At 49.2% G+C, this 14705-nt stretch overlaps 2 protein-coding genes and 1 long non-coding RNA gene across 4 annotated transcripts in view; 1 reads left to right on the top strand and 2 right to left on the bottom strand.

Moving 5' to 3' along the window:
• Positions 1 to 1179: 1179 nt before the first annotated feature.
• Positions 1180 to 1633, top strand: LOC148156295 (uncharacterized). The gene is made up of 3 exons (XR_015764935.1): positions 1180 to 1301; positions 1413 to 1544; positions 1577 to 1633. It is a non-coding gene; the product is annotated as an uncharacterized LOC148156295 (long non-coding RNA).
• mbd2 (methyl-CpG binding domain protein 2) lies at positions 1423 to 11969 on the bottom strand. 2 transcript variants are annotated; one of them, XM_014998370.2, is made up of 7 exons: positions 11736 to 11969; positions 7463 to 7622; positions 6303 to 6443; positions 5961 to 6051; positions 5712 to 5889; positions 4448 to 4575; positions 1423 to 2005 (listed from the first exon to the last, which is right to left on the bottom strand). In XM_014998370.2, exons 1-7 carry the CDS (start codon positions 11811 to 11813, stop codon positions 1768 to 1770), a joined length of 1014 nt encoding a protein of 337 aa, XP_014853856.2. In that variant the 5' UTR covers positions 11814 to 11969; the 3' UTR covers positions 1423 to 1767. The 2 variants fall into 2 exon arrangements, with proteins under 2 accessions (XP_014853856.2, XP_014853857.2); XM_014998371.2 differs by lacking the exon at positions 11736 to 11969 and adding an exon at positions 10258 to 10840 and having other exon boundaries at positions 1873 to 2005.
• A 634-nt stretch (positions 11970 to 12603) lies between these two features.
• Positions 12604 to 14705, bottom strand: part of LOC106924581 (tubulin alpha-1B chain-like) — a 3458-nt gene continuing 1356 nt past the window's right edge. The window contains exons 2-4 of the mRNA XM_014998373.2: positions 14501 to 14705; positions 14069 to 14217; positions 12604 to 13810 (exon numbers count right to left, since the gene is read on the bottom strand). The exon at positions 14501 to 14705 is cut by the window's right edge and continues 18 nt beyond it. Of these exons, the coding sequence (XP_014853859.1) occupies positions 12833 to 13810; positions 14069 to 14217; positions 14501 to 14705 (1332 nt within the window). The 3' untranslated portion in view covers positions 12604 to 12832. The remainder of the gene's footprint in view (positions 13811 to 14068; positions 14218 to 14500) is intronic.

The following is a 14705-nucleotide window of genomic DNA, read 5'->3' on the forward strand; positions in this document are numbered from 1 at the left end:
AAATTAAAATGTTCTTTTGTGTTTTTCTTAAATGCTACAGTTTTGTTTTGTAATTTTTGCTGATTCGGTTTGATTTGGACCAGAACTCCATCATCTGCTCCACCTCCAGATTCTCTGAGTCAAACCAACCTGTTCCCCTCCTGGCCTGTGGGGGCGCTGCACCAAGAACCACTGAAGGAAACGACACAAAAACCTCTGAAGACACTGAGAGCAACTTCCTGCTTCACCAGATGGAAATGTCAGAGTTTAGCAGCTTAAGCCATTTCTGCTGCCAGCGCTAGGCTAGCATGTTAGCTTGGTTGTATTTACCCAGAATGCCCTGCGCTGTAGTCCACTTCTTGCTTTTGGAGCGGCCTCTGTTCTGTTCACTTCAACCAAACCCAGCCTGAAGTTAGTAGACAGACCAGAGTTAGCTTAGCATTCACACCTCCCCAACCGAACTGGACATTTTTGACAACGGACTGGAGTTGGATTAAAGTAGATTATTCAGAACTGGTGAGAAAGACATGACATTTTGCACCTTTTTGGCCCTGTTGAGGCTCCATACATAAGGATTCAGATTGTCAGATCCATCCTTAGTGATGGTGTGAGATAAACGCTGGTCTCCACGTTACTGTTTACATGATACATGCGCTCATCAGAGTCACTGCTTACTCTGGTGGCACAAAGATTCAGTTTCTGAGTCAAACTGAGTGAAGAGTGACTCACAGGTAACATGGTTCCCAAAATGTGGGTCAGGACCCAGAAATGTGCTCCAACATCAGCCAGAAGCAACAAAAATCACCAAATTCAGGCACAACTTCAGATTTTTCACATGTTTATGTTCATATTTGATGTTTCTGCATAATTTTGGAGAAATTTAAACCTAAAATCTAACATTCGACCTGTCAGGGAAAAGATATCCAAATGTCCCGTTTGTTCCAGGAAGTCCCCCGACTTCCAACCGGATCAGAAGAACCACAAAGAAACTGAATATAATCTCTTTATTTACTCCAGTTCAGGAAATATACACTAAAGTTCTCTGAAGGTATAAAAATTTGTTTTAAATAAGTAATTATTCTGTTTGATATGTCTGTAAATTCTCATAATTATTAAATGAAACCCTGAAGACGTGAAGCTCCTCCAATCAGGAGCTCAGAGAGTTAGCAGAGTTAAGCTGTCCTGCAGGCTGGTCCGGGGCCAACATGGCGTCAGTCTGAGGAGGCGGAGTCAAGAGGGGCGGAGTCAGTGAGGAGGCGGAGAAACGGAGCAGGAGGAGTCACGGAGGAGCTGGAGTCCATAAGAGGCCGCATCACCGGGAGGCGGGGTCACCGGGAGGCGAGGCGGGGTCACCGTGAGGCGGGGTCACCAGGAGGCGAGGCGGGGTCACCGTGAGGCGGGGTCACCGTGAGGCGGGGTCACCAGGAGGCGAGGCGGGGTCACCGTGAGGCGGGGTCACCGGGAGGCGAGGCGGGGTCACCGTGAGGCGGGGTCACCGGGAGGCGAGGCGGGGTCACCGGGAGGCGGGGTCACCGGGAGGCGAGGCGGGGTCACCGTGAGGCGAGGTCACCGGGAGGCGAGGCGGGGTCACCGTGAGGCGGGGTCACCGGGAGGCGGGGTCACCGGGAGGCGAGGCGGGGTCACCGTGAGGCGGGGTCACCGGGAGGCGAGGCGGGGTCACCGGGAGGCGGGGTCACCGGGAGGCGAGGCGGGGTCACCGGGAGGCGGGGTCACCGGGAGGCGGGGTCACCGGGAGGCGAGGCGAGGCGGGGTCACCGGGAGGCGGGGTCACCGGGAGGCGGAGCGAGGCGGGGTCTGGTTGAAGGCTTTGGTTGCTGGTTTGGATCCGTCTGAGCTGCTCCGGGTCCAGGCGTATAAACGGTTTCCTGAGCTGAGGAACCTGAGGACGGCTGGAGGAAGCAGACCGGGTTCTGGTCGGAGCGGGCCGGGTTCTGGTCGGAGCGGGCCGGGTTTGAATCTGGATTTGGTTGAAGGTGGAAACCCTGAGGATGGTGGACAGGAGGACCTGAGGACAGAAGGAAGACGTTGATAATCTTCAGACATTTGATCCTGTTTCTTGTTTCAGCTCCTTAACGATTAAGAGACGTTTTCATACGTCACCACCACTTACAACAGAAATCAATTAAGTTATACAAAGAATTCAAAGATATATAAGAAACGACAAAATCAAGTCAAAGGAAAATAATAAACAGTAGTGGACCCAGAACTGCGCCTGGTTCCACTTTTAATAACCTGGGAAGACCCAGATGATGATGTCACGGCTTCCAAAGCTTCTGATTGGTTATTTCTCAACACAGGTTTGGTAACAAACAGGACGGTAGTGACCCGGTCACCGGTTCTGACAGGAGAACGGCCGAAAATCCAGCAAACTACAACAAACAGACACTTCACTGAGGGAAACGTCCTCCATTTCTCCTCCTCTCCCGTTTCATTTGTTTATGTAGCTGCAGCTACAGCGCTCTGATTGGCTGCGATTCCTGACATCGGCTGACATGATACTGCCATCACCGAATCGTTTTCACTCTGATGCAGGGTCTGTTCTTCTGCTCTGTCTGCAGGCGGCTGCTGGTACTGAGCCCGGTTCTGGTCCTGCTGTTAAAGGGGGGTTTCCTCTCCACTGTCGCCTCAAGCCTTTTCAGCTAATCTGAACATAAACTGAACTTACTGGACTGTCTGTCCGTCTATGGAAACATCTGGTTTCAGCTGCAGGTCAATTTATCCGTCGTCTCTAATTTGTCTCCAACTTTAATCAGAGGAAAACATCCAAATGCTTCTGCATTCATCCATGTGTTCCTTGCTGCAGACTGGTTTTCTGACTGGTTTATCTGATGCAGACTGGTTTTCTGACTGGTTTATCTGATGCAGACTGGCTGGCTGTTAGCTGGAGTTTCCAGAGGAGCTGATTCAGGCAATTTTCAGCTGCTGCTAATTAGTGAATGTTGAAGCACAGAATTATTTATCTGCTTCAAAGTCCTTCAGAGACAGTGTGTGTGTGTGTGTGTGTGTGTGTGTGTGTGTGTGTGTGTGTGAGAGAGATCGGCCTCGATCAGGCTGCAGATTATCAGGATTTCCTAATTATTAGGAGTAATTAAGACGGAGTCGTGGATTATGAGGCTGAATCCTGAAAACCCTGCTGCAGACGCAGAGAGACGCTGGAACAATGCAGAGTCTGTCACCGAGTGTGTTCAGCAGCGGTGGGGGAGGGGCAGCAAACAGAACCACACACTGGACCCGGCAGCAGAAACACGGACTGTTTCTGCATCAAATATTAGAAATAATGAAGGTACTCCTGATTTCAGGCACAATATTCCTCATAGTGGAACTTTTTATAGTTTTCAGACAAACTTCAGCAGCTTAGGTGACGGACAGAGTCGAGCAGAACCGTCTGCTGCAACAGAGACACGAGACGGAACCAAAACAAACCAGCAGAAACTAGTTAAAACCAGCAGAAACTAGTTAAAACCAGTTAAAACCGACTGAACTGGACCAAACCACCCGACATCGGCTGAAACCCTGAGAAACCGTCTTAAACTGGGTGAAACCCGTAGAAACCAGTTCCTGTCCCCCAGTTAGACCAACAACCTGTTGATTTACCAACATCAGATATGGAGTTCATCTGCTGTTCATCCCTCATGTTTGCTCATCCTCTTCCTCCGTCTCCCCTCAGCGTGTTGCTGCCCCCTGCTGGCCGTTTATGATCTAAACTGGCTGCTGGCTGCAATCATTCCTCCTCTCTCTCAGCCTCTTCCAGCACAAATGGCTAGCATGTAGCTAATCTACACACACACACACACACACACACACACACACACACACACACACACACACACACGGCTGCATTAACAGCAGGTAAATCAGGACAAACATCCTGACTGTTGTGTTGCTGACAGATTGAGTTTAAACTGTTTTCTGCTGCACCGATCCATGTGCCAGAGATCAGAACCATCGGAACCGGCCCGATTTTACCAGAATCATCTGCACCAAGAAAAGCTGAGAATTGGTGCTATGGGCAGGCCCCAAATATTAGCACAATAAAGATGACATTTTACCAAAACCATCTTAGAATGAAAGGAAAAACGTTGTTTTCATGAGAGAAAGGCTCCAGGAACAGATGAAGTTACTTCTGTGTGTTCAGTAATATTTCAGCTTTATTCTCGTATCACTTTGGTTTTATTGTCTTATGACCTTATTCTTGTAAAAAAAAGAAAACCCAGCCTGATTCTGATGTTCCTGTCTGGAGTCGACCTGAACTCAAAGTCCAAATAAACAGAGGCTGTAAAACGCTGGTCATACAAGATGGCCGCCGTGGCAATCAGGAGTCTTGCTCTCAGACTGAACATTTAAGATGTTGTGTTGGACGGCTGGATTCTTCCCGTTTCTCTCCACCTGAACTCACGGACCTTTTCTGCATCTCAGTTACCACGGTAACCAGGTCGCCCTGCCTCACCTGTCCGTCTTTAGGCCGTTTTTCCATGCAGCAGTTCCCGGGAGTTTTCGGCGGCTCTGGCCAACCCGTCGGCCGTCAGCGCCTCCTCCAGGCTGCGGCGGGCCTGGTACACCTTCAGCTCCTGATCCCTGCCAGAACACACAGAACCGGGTCAGAACTGCATCTGAGCCGCTCCAGAACTTCTCCTTCGTTACGAACCGTTTCCGTCTGGGCGGATCTGGTTCTCCTCAGCAGAACAGAAACATAAACCAGGATTTATTAGAGTTCGCTTAGAATCAACACGTTCTCACAGTCTGTTCAGTTTGGGAATCTGTTCAGTTTGGGAATCTGTTCAGTTTGGGAATCTGTTCAGTTTGGGAATCTGTTCAGTTTGGGAATCTGTTCAGGAGCTGCTGGAATCAGGATGTAGAGGCGTTACTGGACCAGAGGGATGACGGCTGATGAGACCAGAACCAGAAGAACCACAGACCAGAATGTTCCTGCTTTAATTCACATGAAGAAGAAAAACACAAAGAGGAAGAGGAGGGGGAAGAGGAATGGGAGCAATTTGGGATGACAGGCACATTCAGCCGGAGAGACGGAGAAAGAATGAGAAATTAATGGAGGGAAGAGATAAAAAATGAGGAGGAGGAGGGAATACTGCTGGAGGGAGAGGAGGAAGATAAGGATGTTTCTGGAAAGGAGGAGAAAATGAAGTGGAGGAGGAAATGGATGGAGGAAAACAGGAGGAGGAGAGGAAGCATCCGGAAAGAGGAAGATGGATGGAGAGAGAGCGAGCTGGGAAGAACAGGTGATGGAGGATCTACTGATGGGTTTCACTGATTCTGCTCCCACAGCGCCCCCTGCTGTCCGTCTGCAGGAACAGCAAACCTTCAGCCTGAAACCAGAAACAACCAGCAGATTCCCACTCATCCCAGTATTCCCAGAGGAACCAGCTGAGTCGTCCCAGTTGGTTCAACAAACTGCTTTAAACTGTAGGATTAAACTTTAATTCATGTTTCATTTGAGCCTGGTTCTGATCCAAACCTCCAGGTTCAAACACATTTACAGTCAAAACTTCCCAGAATTCCCAGCGAGTTCACTGTGTTGATTATTTCCCAGCCTAATCCAGGCCTGGAGAATCCTTAAATTAACCTGGAATGAAACATCCTGGGATCAGAACCTCAGCGGATCATCCGGTCTGACAGAAGAATCCTGATTCCGAACAGATTCCCGATTGGAACAGTTCCGGAGGATCCCTGAATGACCTGGTTCCCGGCCTCACCGGATCTGCTCGTCCGTCACGGTGAAGGTCTTGCAGAGCGGCTGGGTCGTGTTCAGCCAGATGGCCGGGTTCTTCTCGGCCGCCGCCGACGTCTGACCCGTGATCGGCGCCGAGCTCATGTGCAGGGCGCTGGCGATGGCCGACAGCAGGACGTCGTCGCCGGAGTCCGGCCCGATGCCTGCGGACAGGAGAGGTCAGGGGTCAGGGGTCGGAGGTCAGGCCGGGTTCTGCTGGAGGTTTGGGTCTTACCCTGCAGGCCTTTGGGCAGGTCCATGCTGCGCAGAACCTGCTCTGTGATGTCCGACGACCGCAGGCCCGTCAGACGCTTCTCCCAGAACAGCTGCAGAACAAACACAGGCTATGAGCCGGACCAGAACCAGAACCAGAACCAGAGATCATCAGAACTGCTGCAGAACAAACAGGACCAGAACCAGAACGTCTGATTGGTTCTCGTGGTCATAATGTTCTGCCTGATTGGTTTATAATCGTGTGTGCTCATTGGTCGTCTCTTCTCAGAGCTGACTCCTGATTGGCTCCTCGGCACCGTCTGGTGGCGGCCGGTTGCCATGACAACCCGGGCCCCGCCCTCACCTGTCGCGGCTGCTCCACGGCTCTCTGCAGGTCTGTCTTCACCTTGTTTCCGGGGTGACTGGTAACCTTGGTAACGGGCTGTTTGAAGATGGAGGCCGTCTGTCTGATGGGCAGAGCCGTGTTCAGGTCCGGTTTGCCTCCCTGCAGGGAAACAGAAACAGGTTGGGGTCGGTCTGATGCTGCATTCATTCATCCACTCAGCATGAACCTGCCAGGAGCTGCAGGGTTAACTCATCGCCGTGGCAACTACAGGAAGTTCCTGAGTGAGGATGTGTGAACAGCTCAGAGTCTCAAACACACACACACACACACACACACACACACACACACACACACACACACACACACACACACACACACACACACACCGGTCCACTCTGACTCTAATGGTTCTGGTTCTGAGACTCTGGGTCGGTTCTGGAGTCAGTTTCAGTTCCTGTTCCAGACGAGCCGGGTCAGAACGGACCAGAACCACAGTTCTACAGAACCTGCTTTAGCCTTACAGGCAGTGGGCATGCAGCACAGGGGCGCAGCAGAGGGGGCGTCTGGAGGGGCCGGAGCCCCGATGATGTCTTCCCACTCAGCGCCTCGCGCACATGACGAGGTGAAGGGGCGAGTTTTACCTTTCACATAACGGCGTCTGGGGGGGGGTATGTTTTCCATGCTCCTTCAACCTTCCTCCGGGGGGGAGGGGGGTGGGGGGGCCGATTTATGTTATGTTTTCGCATCCACCTGAATAATGTGTAGTTGTGCCCCTGCTTACAGGTTGTGATAACGGGTTCTGCTGAGGTCTCATTTGGACTTCTGCTTTTTCACCGCTTCACAACAGAACCCGACCTGAACCAACTGTGTCCTGATTCTGAACTGATTCTTTTTCTGAACAGATTCCTGAACCTAAAGAGATTCCAGTGTCTGAAGCATTTCTCCTCTGACCTCTGAACCTGATTAGATTCATGATTTTAAACAGAATGAACAAAATCTAGAATATAAACCGCTGACTTTGAACAGATTCCTGATTCTGAACAGATTCTCCAAACAGTGAACTGTCTGTCGCCTCCCAGCAGGAGAATCTCTGTTAATCTGCATAAGCCCCGCCCCCTTTATGGCCACACCCCATCATTCCTTCGTTTGGGTCCGCCCCATCGTAGCTCCGCCCCTACCTTGGCCAGGTTCTGTGCGTCGTGTCGGAACCGCTGCTTGTTCTTCTGCAGTTTTCCGGGCATCATCTTCCCGGTCCGGAAGTCGAAGCAGGCCAGGTCCACGGCGTTGCCGAGGTAACGGGCCAGCTGCGGCTTGCTCCGGAACTTCTTCCCTGTCGGACTGGAGGAGACAAGACAACTGGGTCAGTCCGGACAAACTGGACCTGCAGGTTCTGACGGGTCCGGCTCAGTCTCAGGACGTTCTGCTGCAGATTGGGTCACATTCTGGGAAAATAACTGAGCTGCTCAGAGAGGTTCCGATTAATCACGATTGATTGATTAGTGAAATAATCATCAATATATAGACAGATTATTGGTTTATTAACATCTTAAAGGTGTTTCTAATATTGTATAAAATGTTTAAATTAAAAATCTGGAACAAATATTTTTATCTGATTAATCAATTAATCGTCAGAATAATTACTAAAATGATTGTTATTTGCAGCCAGAGTCCAAACTGGGTCAACAGAACCATGATCCACAACAGCTGAAAAAGAAAATAATCCAGTTGCTGCAATGGCCTAGTCAAAGTCCTGATGTCAGCCGGATGACTCAAGCTGCTGCAGTGGCCTAGTCAAAGTCCTGATGTCAGCCGGATGACTCAAGCTGCTGCAGTGGCCTAGTCAAAGTCCTGATGTCAGCCGGATGACTCAAGCTGCTGCAGTGGCCTAGTCAAAGTCCTGATGTCAGCCGGATGACTCAAGCTGCTGCAGTGGCCTAGTCAAAGTCCTGATGTCAGCCGGATGACTCAAGCTGCTGCAGTGGCCTAGTCAAAGTCCTGATGTCAGCCGGATGACTCAAGCTGCTGCAGTGGCCTAGTCAAAGTCCTGATGTCAGCCAGATGCTGAGGTGGGCGGCTGTCCGGTGTGAGTCACTGGGAGCCACTGGGAGCTCTGGGCTCAGACTGGAGCTGCTGCTCTTCCAGTAAGCTGCTGACTGACTTCCTGACTAGCTGATGAGTCACCTCCCGACCCGACCCGAAACTCAGCCTTTCAGGAAGTGGCGGAGCCGGCGGCGGCGCCCAGCAACAGGAAGCGCCGGCGGGCGGCCGCTGCCTCGCCGCAGCTCAGGCAGGCCTGCGAGCGGGAGCCGCTTCCTGTGGCCCCGTGCTGCAGCAGAGAAGAAGAAGCTGCAGTCCACTCCGACCCCATCTGCTGATGCATGATGGGAAAAGTCCAGACTGGATGACGGCAGAGCAGCAGCAGGCCCGGGTCGGCAGGTCCGACTCAAAACAAGTTCAGCTGTACCAAACCTCACCACTAGATGGCAGCATGCGTGACGGCCTGTCCCTTTAAGAGGGTCTGGAGGAGATCTGGGTTTAGAAGTAGATGTGAGTCGGGTCTCTGTGTTCTTCTGGGTCAGCTGTGGTTCTGGACCTGGAGGCCATTTTCTCTCCTTCTTATTGTTGAATCATGACCTCTGACCTTAACTGAAGCGGTGAGGCCTGCAGAGCTTCAGATGCTGCTTTAGTTCCTCAGGGGCCCCAAGTTAGTATGATACATACTTAGCATGCTGACTATACCATGCTAACTAATATGCTAACTAAACATTTAATGTAGCAAAGAAGCAAAGGTTGAGCCGCTTTAAAGGCAATACAGACGTTTACCAACGACCAGAACGGACTCAGGCTAACCAGCAGGAGTTTATATTCAAGTTCTCAAGACCCTGCTTTTATTTTGATAGTACACTTCCACTTATCTGCAAGAGAATTTGCACATTAGCTCAATATTTAATTCTGAGCTAGCTAAACATTTAGTTTGTGTACTACAAGTTTAGCTAACTTGGAGCTATTTGGATATTTAACAAGCTCAAAAATTAGCTAGCTCTAAGCTAGATTGGAGCTAAATACTTATGTTGAGTTAAATATTTAGCTACTAACTAAATATTTAGCCTGCTAAGTATTTAGTTAGTTAACTGAATACTTAGCTTGCACAAAGCTAACTAGCTAAATTGGATTTAAATACTTAGCTAAATATTTAGTTCCCATATTAGTTTGTAGCTTAACAAGTAAATATTTAGCTTGCTAGCTGAATATTTAGTTTGAAACTGTGACATTTATAAATGCCGTTTTTTCTCTCATGACAGGCTAAATAACCCAAATTATGACTGTTAATTTCTGATTGTTACTAACAGCACCCTTTAATAAACCATATTCAATCCATCCTCTTCAATCAGGACATCAAAGCCCAATAAATAAATAATAAGTAAATAATAAACCAGAACACACTGGACCCGCTCCAGCCTACTTCAGACTGTCAGTCGGGTTCTGGTCAAGTGATTTCTTCATTCTAGGGTCAGGCAGTGAGCAGGCCTGAGGGATTTAAATAAATGTGAATTAATTATTTAACCGGGGTGTGAATACTTTCTGCGTGGTGGAAACGTGTCGTTGGGTCAGAAAGCAGAATCCTGCAGCGGGTGTGAAAACTTTCACAGGTTCCGTTTGTTGGCTCGGTTCTAGAAATGAATTATTCTGGACTCTGAACAGAACCGTCCTGAACTGGGTCAAATAATCCGGGATTAATCTGGATCAGAGCAGAAGTTGCTGGAATGAAGTGAAAGCAAACAGAACCTCGGAACCGGCCGGCCCAGTCCCAGTAGTTCCCGTCAGTTCCAGTAAACAACTGGTTCTGTGGAAAAACACTCCCAGCGGGACATTTCTGGAACCGCAGAGCCGTTTCCCATAAACACAATGTACTTCTCAGAGTAGGACGGCTCGGTTCGGACCAGCAGCTGCTGGTTCCGAACTGATGGATCACCTGTAGTAGTAGACGTCGCTCTTTCCGGCGCTCAGCCCGGACTTCCTGATCACTTCCTCCTTCTTCCAGCCGGGCGGCAGCGCCGGACAGTCCGTCCTCTTCCTCTCCATCACCGCGGGGCTCCCGGTCCGGATCGGTTCCGCTCAGTCCCGGACAAACAGGCGGCGCGCCGAGCTCAGGCGGACCGACGTCACCAACGTTAACGGCAGCGGTCCCGCCCCGGTTCGGCTTCTCTCGGCTTTAACTCGGCCAGAAAGTGAAACCCGGCTCGGACAGTTCTGTGACCCGGGAGGTCCGGACTGGATACGAGGTTCGGTTCCGAGTGTTCGCGGGGAGAACCGGTGGGTCACAGCAGCTGAACTGGAGCTGAACCGGACCAACGGCAGACTGTGACGTCTCAGTCGGATCGCACTTCTACGACTGGCTCACGCCCGAAGATCGTCTGTTGCACAAGATGACTCACTCCTGACTCAAAAACGTCTGAAACTACAGAACGTTTACAGTTCCGGGCTTAATCTTAATAGTATTTCCGCCTGAATAACCAATCAGAAAACATAATGCAAAGAATCCTCTGAGCCGAGAATAAAGTTAAAAACAAACTTTAAGTGACATATATATGTGTAGTTGACAAATAAGCTGTAATAAAAATAGTTTATATTTCTTATTTTATGTATTAATTTAATTCTGTGTTCTTGCTGTTTTCTGTTTCCATGTGGATCATATAATGTGTACAAAAATTAACTTTCTATCTTGTATCTTGTATTGAATTTTTTTCCCATCAATTTGCTGCATCAGTGCCAGAAATTGTTTAGTGGGGAGATGCTAAAAGTTATTTTCAACCACAACTGCTTTAATACATAATATTTTTTTGATGAAGATGTGGCATAATATGGTTAATTTTTCTAAATAATCGCAGGAACGACAACACTACTCCTTAATTATTTTACATTAATTCTGTTCAAACTCAAAGAAATGTCCACAAACTCTTGCTTACAGCGACTTCCTTGTGTTCTCTTCATATTTACTTAATGTAGCACAAAGAAAGCTGCTTATTTGTCAAAACGTTCCGTGATGTCAGTGCAGGATGTGTTTTTTATTTTACACTTAAAACAGTTGAGAAAACAAGTCATCATCTACCCAGAATGCATTGTGGCATAAATACGATTTCAGTGTGACACTGTTTTATTTAATTTTATAAAACAGTCATATATATATATATATATATATATATATTATGTGTGGGTTTTTTACATCCGGAAAAAATGTTTTTCAAATAAACTAGTTGTGTATCCCTTATATCTGAAGAGAAGGATTGGCGCAGTCTGAGGCATCATGGCGCTAATAAAAACGTGCTAGGAGACTCCGGCTTCTGCCCGGGTTAACCCACCGACTCATGTCCGCCTCTTATTACCAGCAATACCTTTAGAATTAAGTAGATTCTTTCAGAAGTATTTAATGTGATGAATCAAAACACTGACCTCTGTTGTTGGTATCAGATTCGCAGGTTTTTGTCTGAGAATGAAAACGCAGCAGGAACTCCGCAGCTGGTCCTTCATCCCAGGATGGACAAATTACTGCCAGTTCAAAATAAACGGCGTTTCCACCATCTCAGGTGTAAACTCCAGTCCTGCCCTGCAACTGTTAGATGTTCCTCTGCTGCAGCACCTGAAGAGCATAATTAGGTCATTAAGGCTCTGGAGAGCTGATCTACCCCAGGAGGAGGAGATGCAGCCGTTTCATTCCGGTGTTTTCTACCTGTGGCTCATCTAAAACCTGCAGAGGACTGGAGTTAGAACTTACATTTATGGATGACGTCGACTTTTTATTTGGCATTAACAGAATATGCATGGAAAAACTACGTCATTTGGAAAACAAACTTGATTCAGAGGCACAAATGCTGGGCAGCTCCTCTACCATAGCTACAAATCAACTCAATTTCTAAATGATCATAAATGATTTAAGCTTTATCTGATAAATTTGTTGAAATTCTGATAAGACCAAAATGAACAAATTCACTCATCTTTTGTACCAGTGTCAACATAAACCTTAAATACTTACTGTAGATAATATGAACTTATATAAAGTTAAAACATTTAGTGTTCACTGCGTGTTCTTGAACTCAAAGCTGGTGTAGAAACAGGAGGTCTCACTTCAACACAAATCAGTGTTTGACGCTTTTCTGGTTAAAACGTGTTTGATCTTCAGTGAATTTACTCAGGAATTTTATTTAAAAAGTGAAAGTTCATAATATTACTCTAGTCTGGTGAAGTGAAACTCCTGAAATGATTTTTTAAAGCTCCTGCAGTGAGTGTTAGGTGGAACCTGAACATGGAGGCAGAGACTGGACCGTTTTAAACAAATGTTTTATTCATGATTTTAAAACAGAAATGTTTTATTCATGATTGTAACAGATAAAGGAAATGATGTGTAACAGCAGAGAGTAAACAGAGGAATGATCAGAACAGGAAGTGGAGCTGAAACTCAGCAGGAAACATGGAGTCTCGATCAGGTCATGATGTGGAATGTCTTTCAGTCATAGCTAACGATGCTAAGGTAACCATGGTAACAGACACGTCTAGTACTCCTCCCCCTCCTCGTCCTCGCCCTCCACCGAGTCGACGCCCACCTCCTCGTAGTCCTTCTCCAGGGCGGCCATGTCCTCCCGCGCCTCTGAGAACTCGCCCTCCTCCATGCCCTCGCCCACGTACCAGTGGACGAAGGCCCGCTTGGCGTACATCAGGTCGAACTTGTGGTCGAGGCGCGCCCAGGCCTCGGCGATGGCCGTGGTGTTGCTGAGCATGCAGACGGCGCGCTGCACCTTGGCCAGGTCTCCGCCCGGCACCACGGTGGGCGGCTGGTAGTTGATGCCCACCTTGAAGCCGGTGGGGCACCAGTCCACGAACTGGATGGAGCGCTTGGTCTTGATGGTGGCGATGGCGGCGTTGACGTCCTTGGGCACCACGTCGCCGCGGTACAGCAGGCAGCAGGCCATGTACTTGCCGTGGCGCGGGTCGCACTTCACCATCTGGTTGGCGGGCTCGAAGCAGGCGTTGGTGATCTCGGCCACCGTCAGCTGCTCGTGGTAGGCCTTCTCGGCCGAGATGACGGGCGCGTAGGTGGCCAGGGGGAAGTGGATGCGGGGGTACGGCACCAGGTTGGTCTGGAACTCCGTCAGGTCCACGTTGAGCGCGCCGTCGAAGCGCAGCGACGCCGTGATGGACGACACGATCTGGCTGATGAGGCGGTTCAGGTTGGTGTAGGTGGGGCGCTCGATGTCCAGGTTGCGGCGGCAGATGTCGTAGATGGCCTCGTTGTCCACCATGAAGGCGCAGTCCGAGTGCTCCAGGGTGGTGTGGGTGGTGAGGATGGAGTTGTACGGCTCCACCACCGCCGTGGAGACCTGCGGCGCCGGGTAGATGGAGAACTCCAGCTTGGACTTCTTCCCATAATCCACCGAGAGGCGCTCCATCAGCAGGGAGGTGAAGCCGGAGCCGGTTCCGCCGCCGAACGAGTGGAAGACCAGGAAGCCCTGCAGGCCGGTGCACTGGTCAGCCTGCAGAGAAACAACCGGGTCAGAACCGGGCCAGAACCCACAGCTGCTGCTGCTTTGGGCCGTCATCATGACTAATGATGTTAGATGATAAAAAAATCATAGCAGAAATTTAAGATCATTTTCAGGTAACGCATGATAACGGCATGACGGTTTAACATCTAAAAATCATTTAAATTAATCAAATTAATAATAAAACCTCCAGCAGACTGAAGACTCATCATCCAGGTTCTGTTGCAACCGTCCTAGTTCAGAACTCACCAGTTTACGGATGCGGTCCAGAACCGGGTCGATGATCTCCTTGCCGATGGTGTAGTGGCCGCGGGCGTAGTTGTTAGCAGCGTCTTCCTTCCCGGTGATGAGCTGCTCAGGGTGGAACAGCTGGCGGTACGTCCCGGTCCGAACCTCATCTACAAAAATAAAAATAAATTCAACTCCTGGGTCACTTTATTTACATTAAGAAAACCTCAAGTAACTCATTTAAAATACATTTTATTATAAAATATAAACAGTCATGAAGGTATGAGACAAAATCTGTGAAAAATAAAATTGAGCTCTTCTGCTTCTCCCAGTGCTAACTAGGAACAACCAATCAGAGCCGGGGGGCGTGTCTCTGCGCTGTCAATCACTATGTAAAAACTATTTTTCTTCTAAGAGTTACTGCAGCTTTAAGCCATGAACTCGGATTTTTACCGATGACGGTGGGCTCCAGGTCCACGAACACGGCCCTGGGGACGTGCTTCCCTGCGCCGGTCTCACTGAAGAAGGTGTTGAAGGAGTCGTCTCCCCCGCCGATGGTCTTATCGCTGGGCATCTGTCCGTCCGGCTGGATGCCGTGCTCCAGGCAGTACAGCTCCCAGCAGGCATTCCCGATCTGGACGCCAGCCTGGCCGACGTG

The sequence above is a fragment of the Poecilia mexicana genome, unplaced genomic scaffold (assembly GCF_051168715.1).
Source record: "Poecilia mexicana isolate PSO_F unplaced genomic scaffold, ASM5116871v1 scaffold_12, whole genome shotgun sequence".
In the NCBI taxonomy this organism is placed as follows: domain Eukaryota; kingdom Metazoa; phylum Chordata; class Actinopteri; order Cyprinodontiformes; family Poeciliidae; genus Poecilia; species Poecilia mexicana.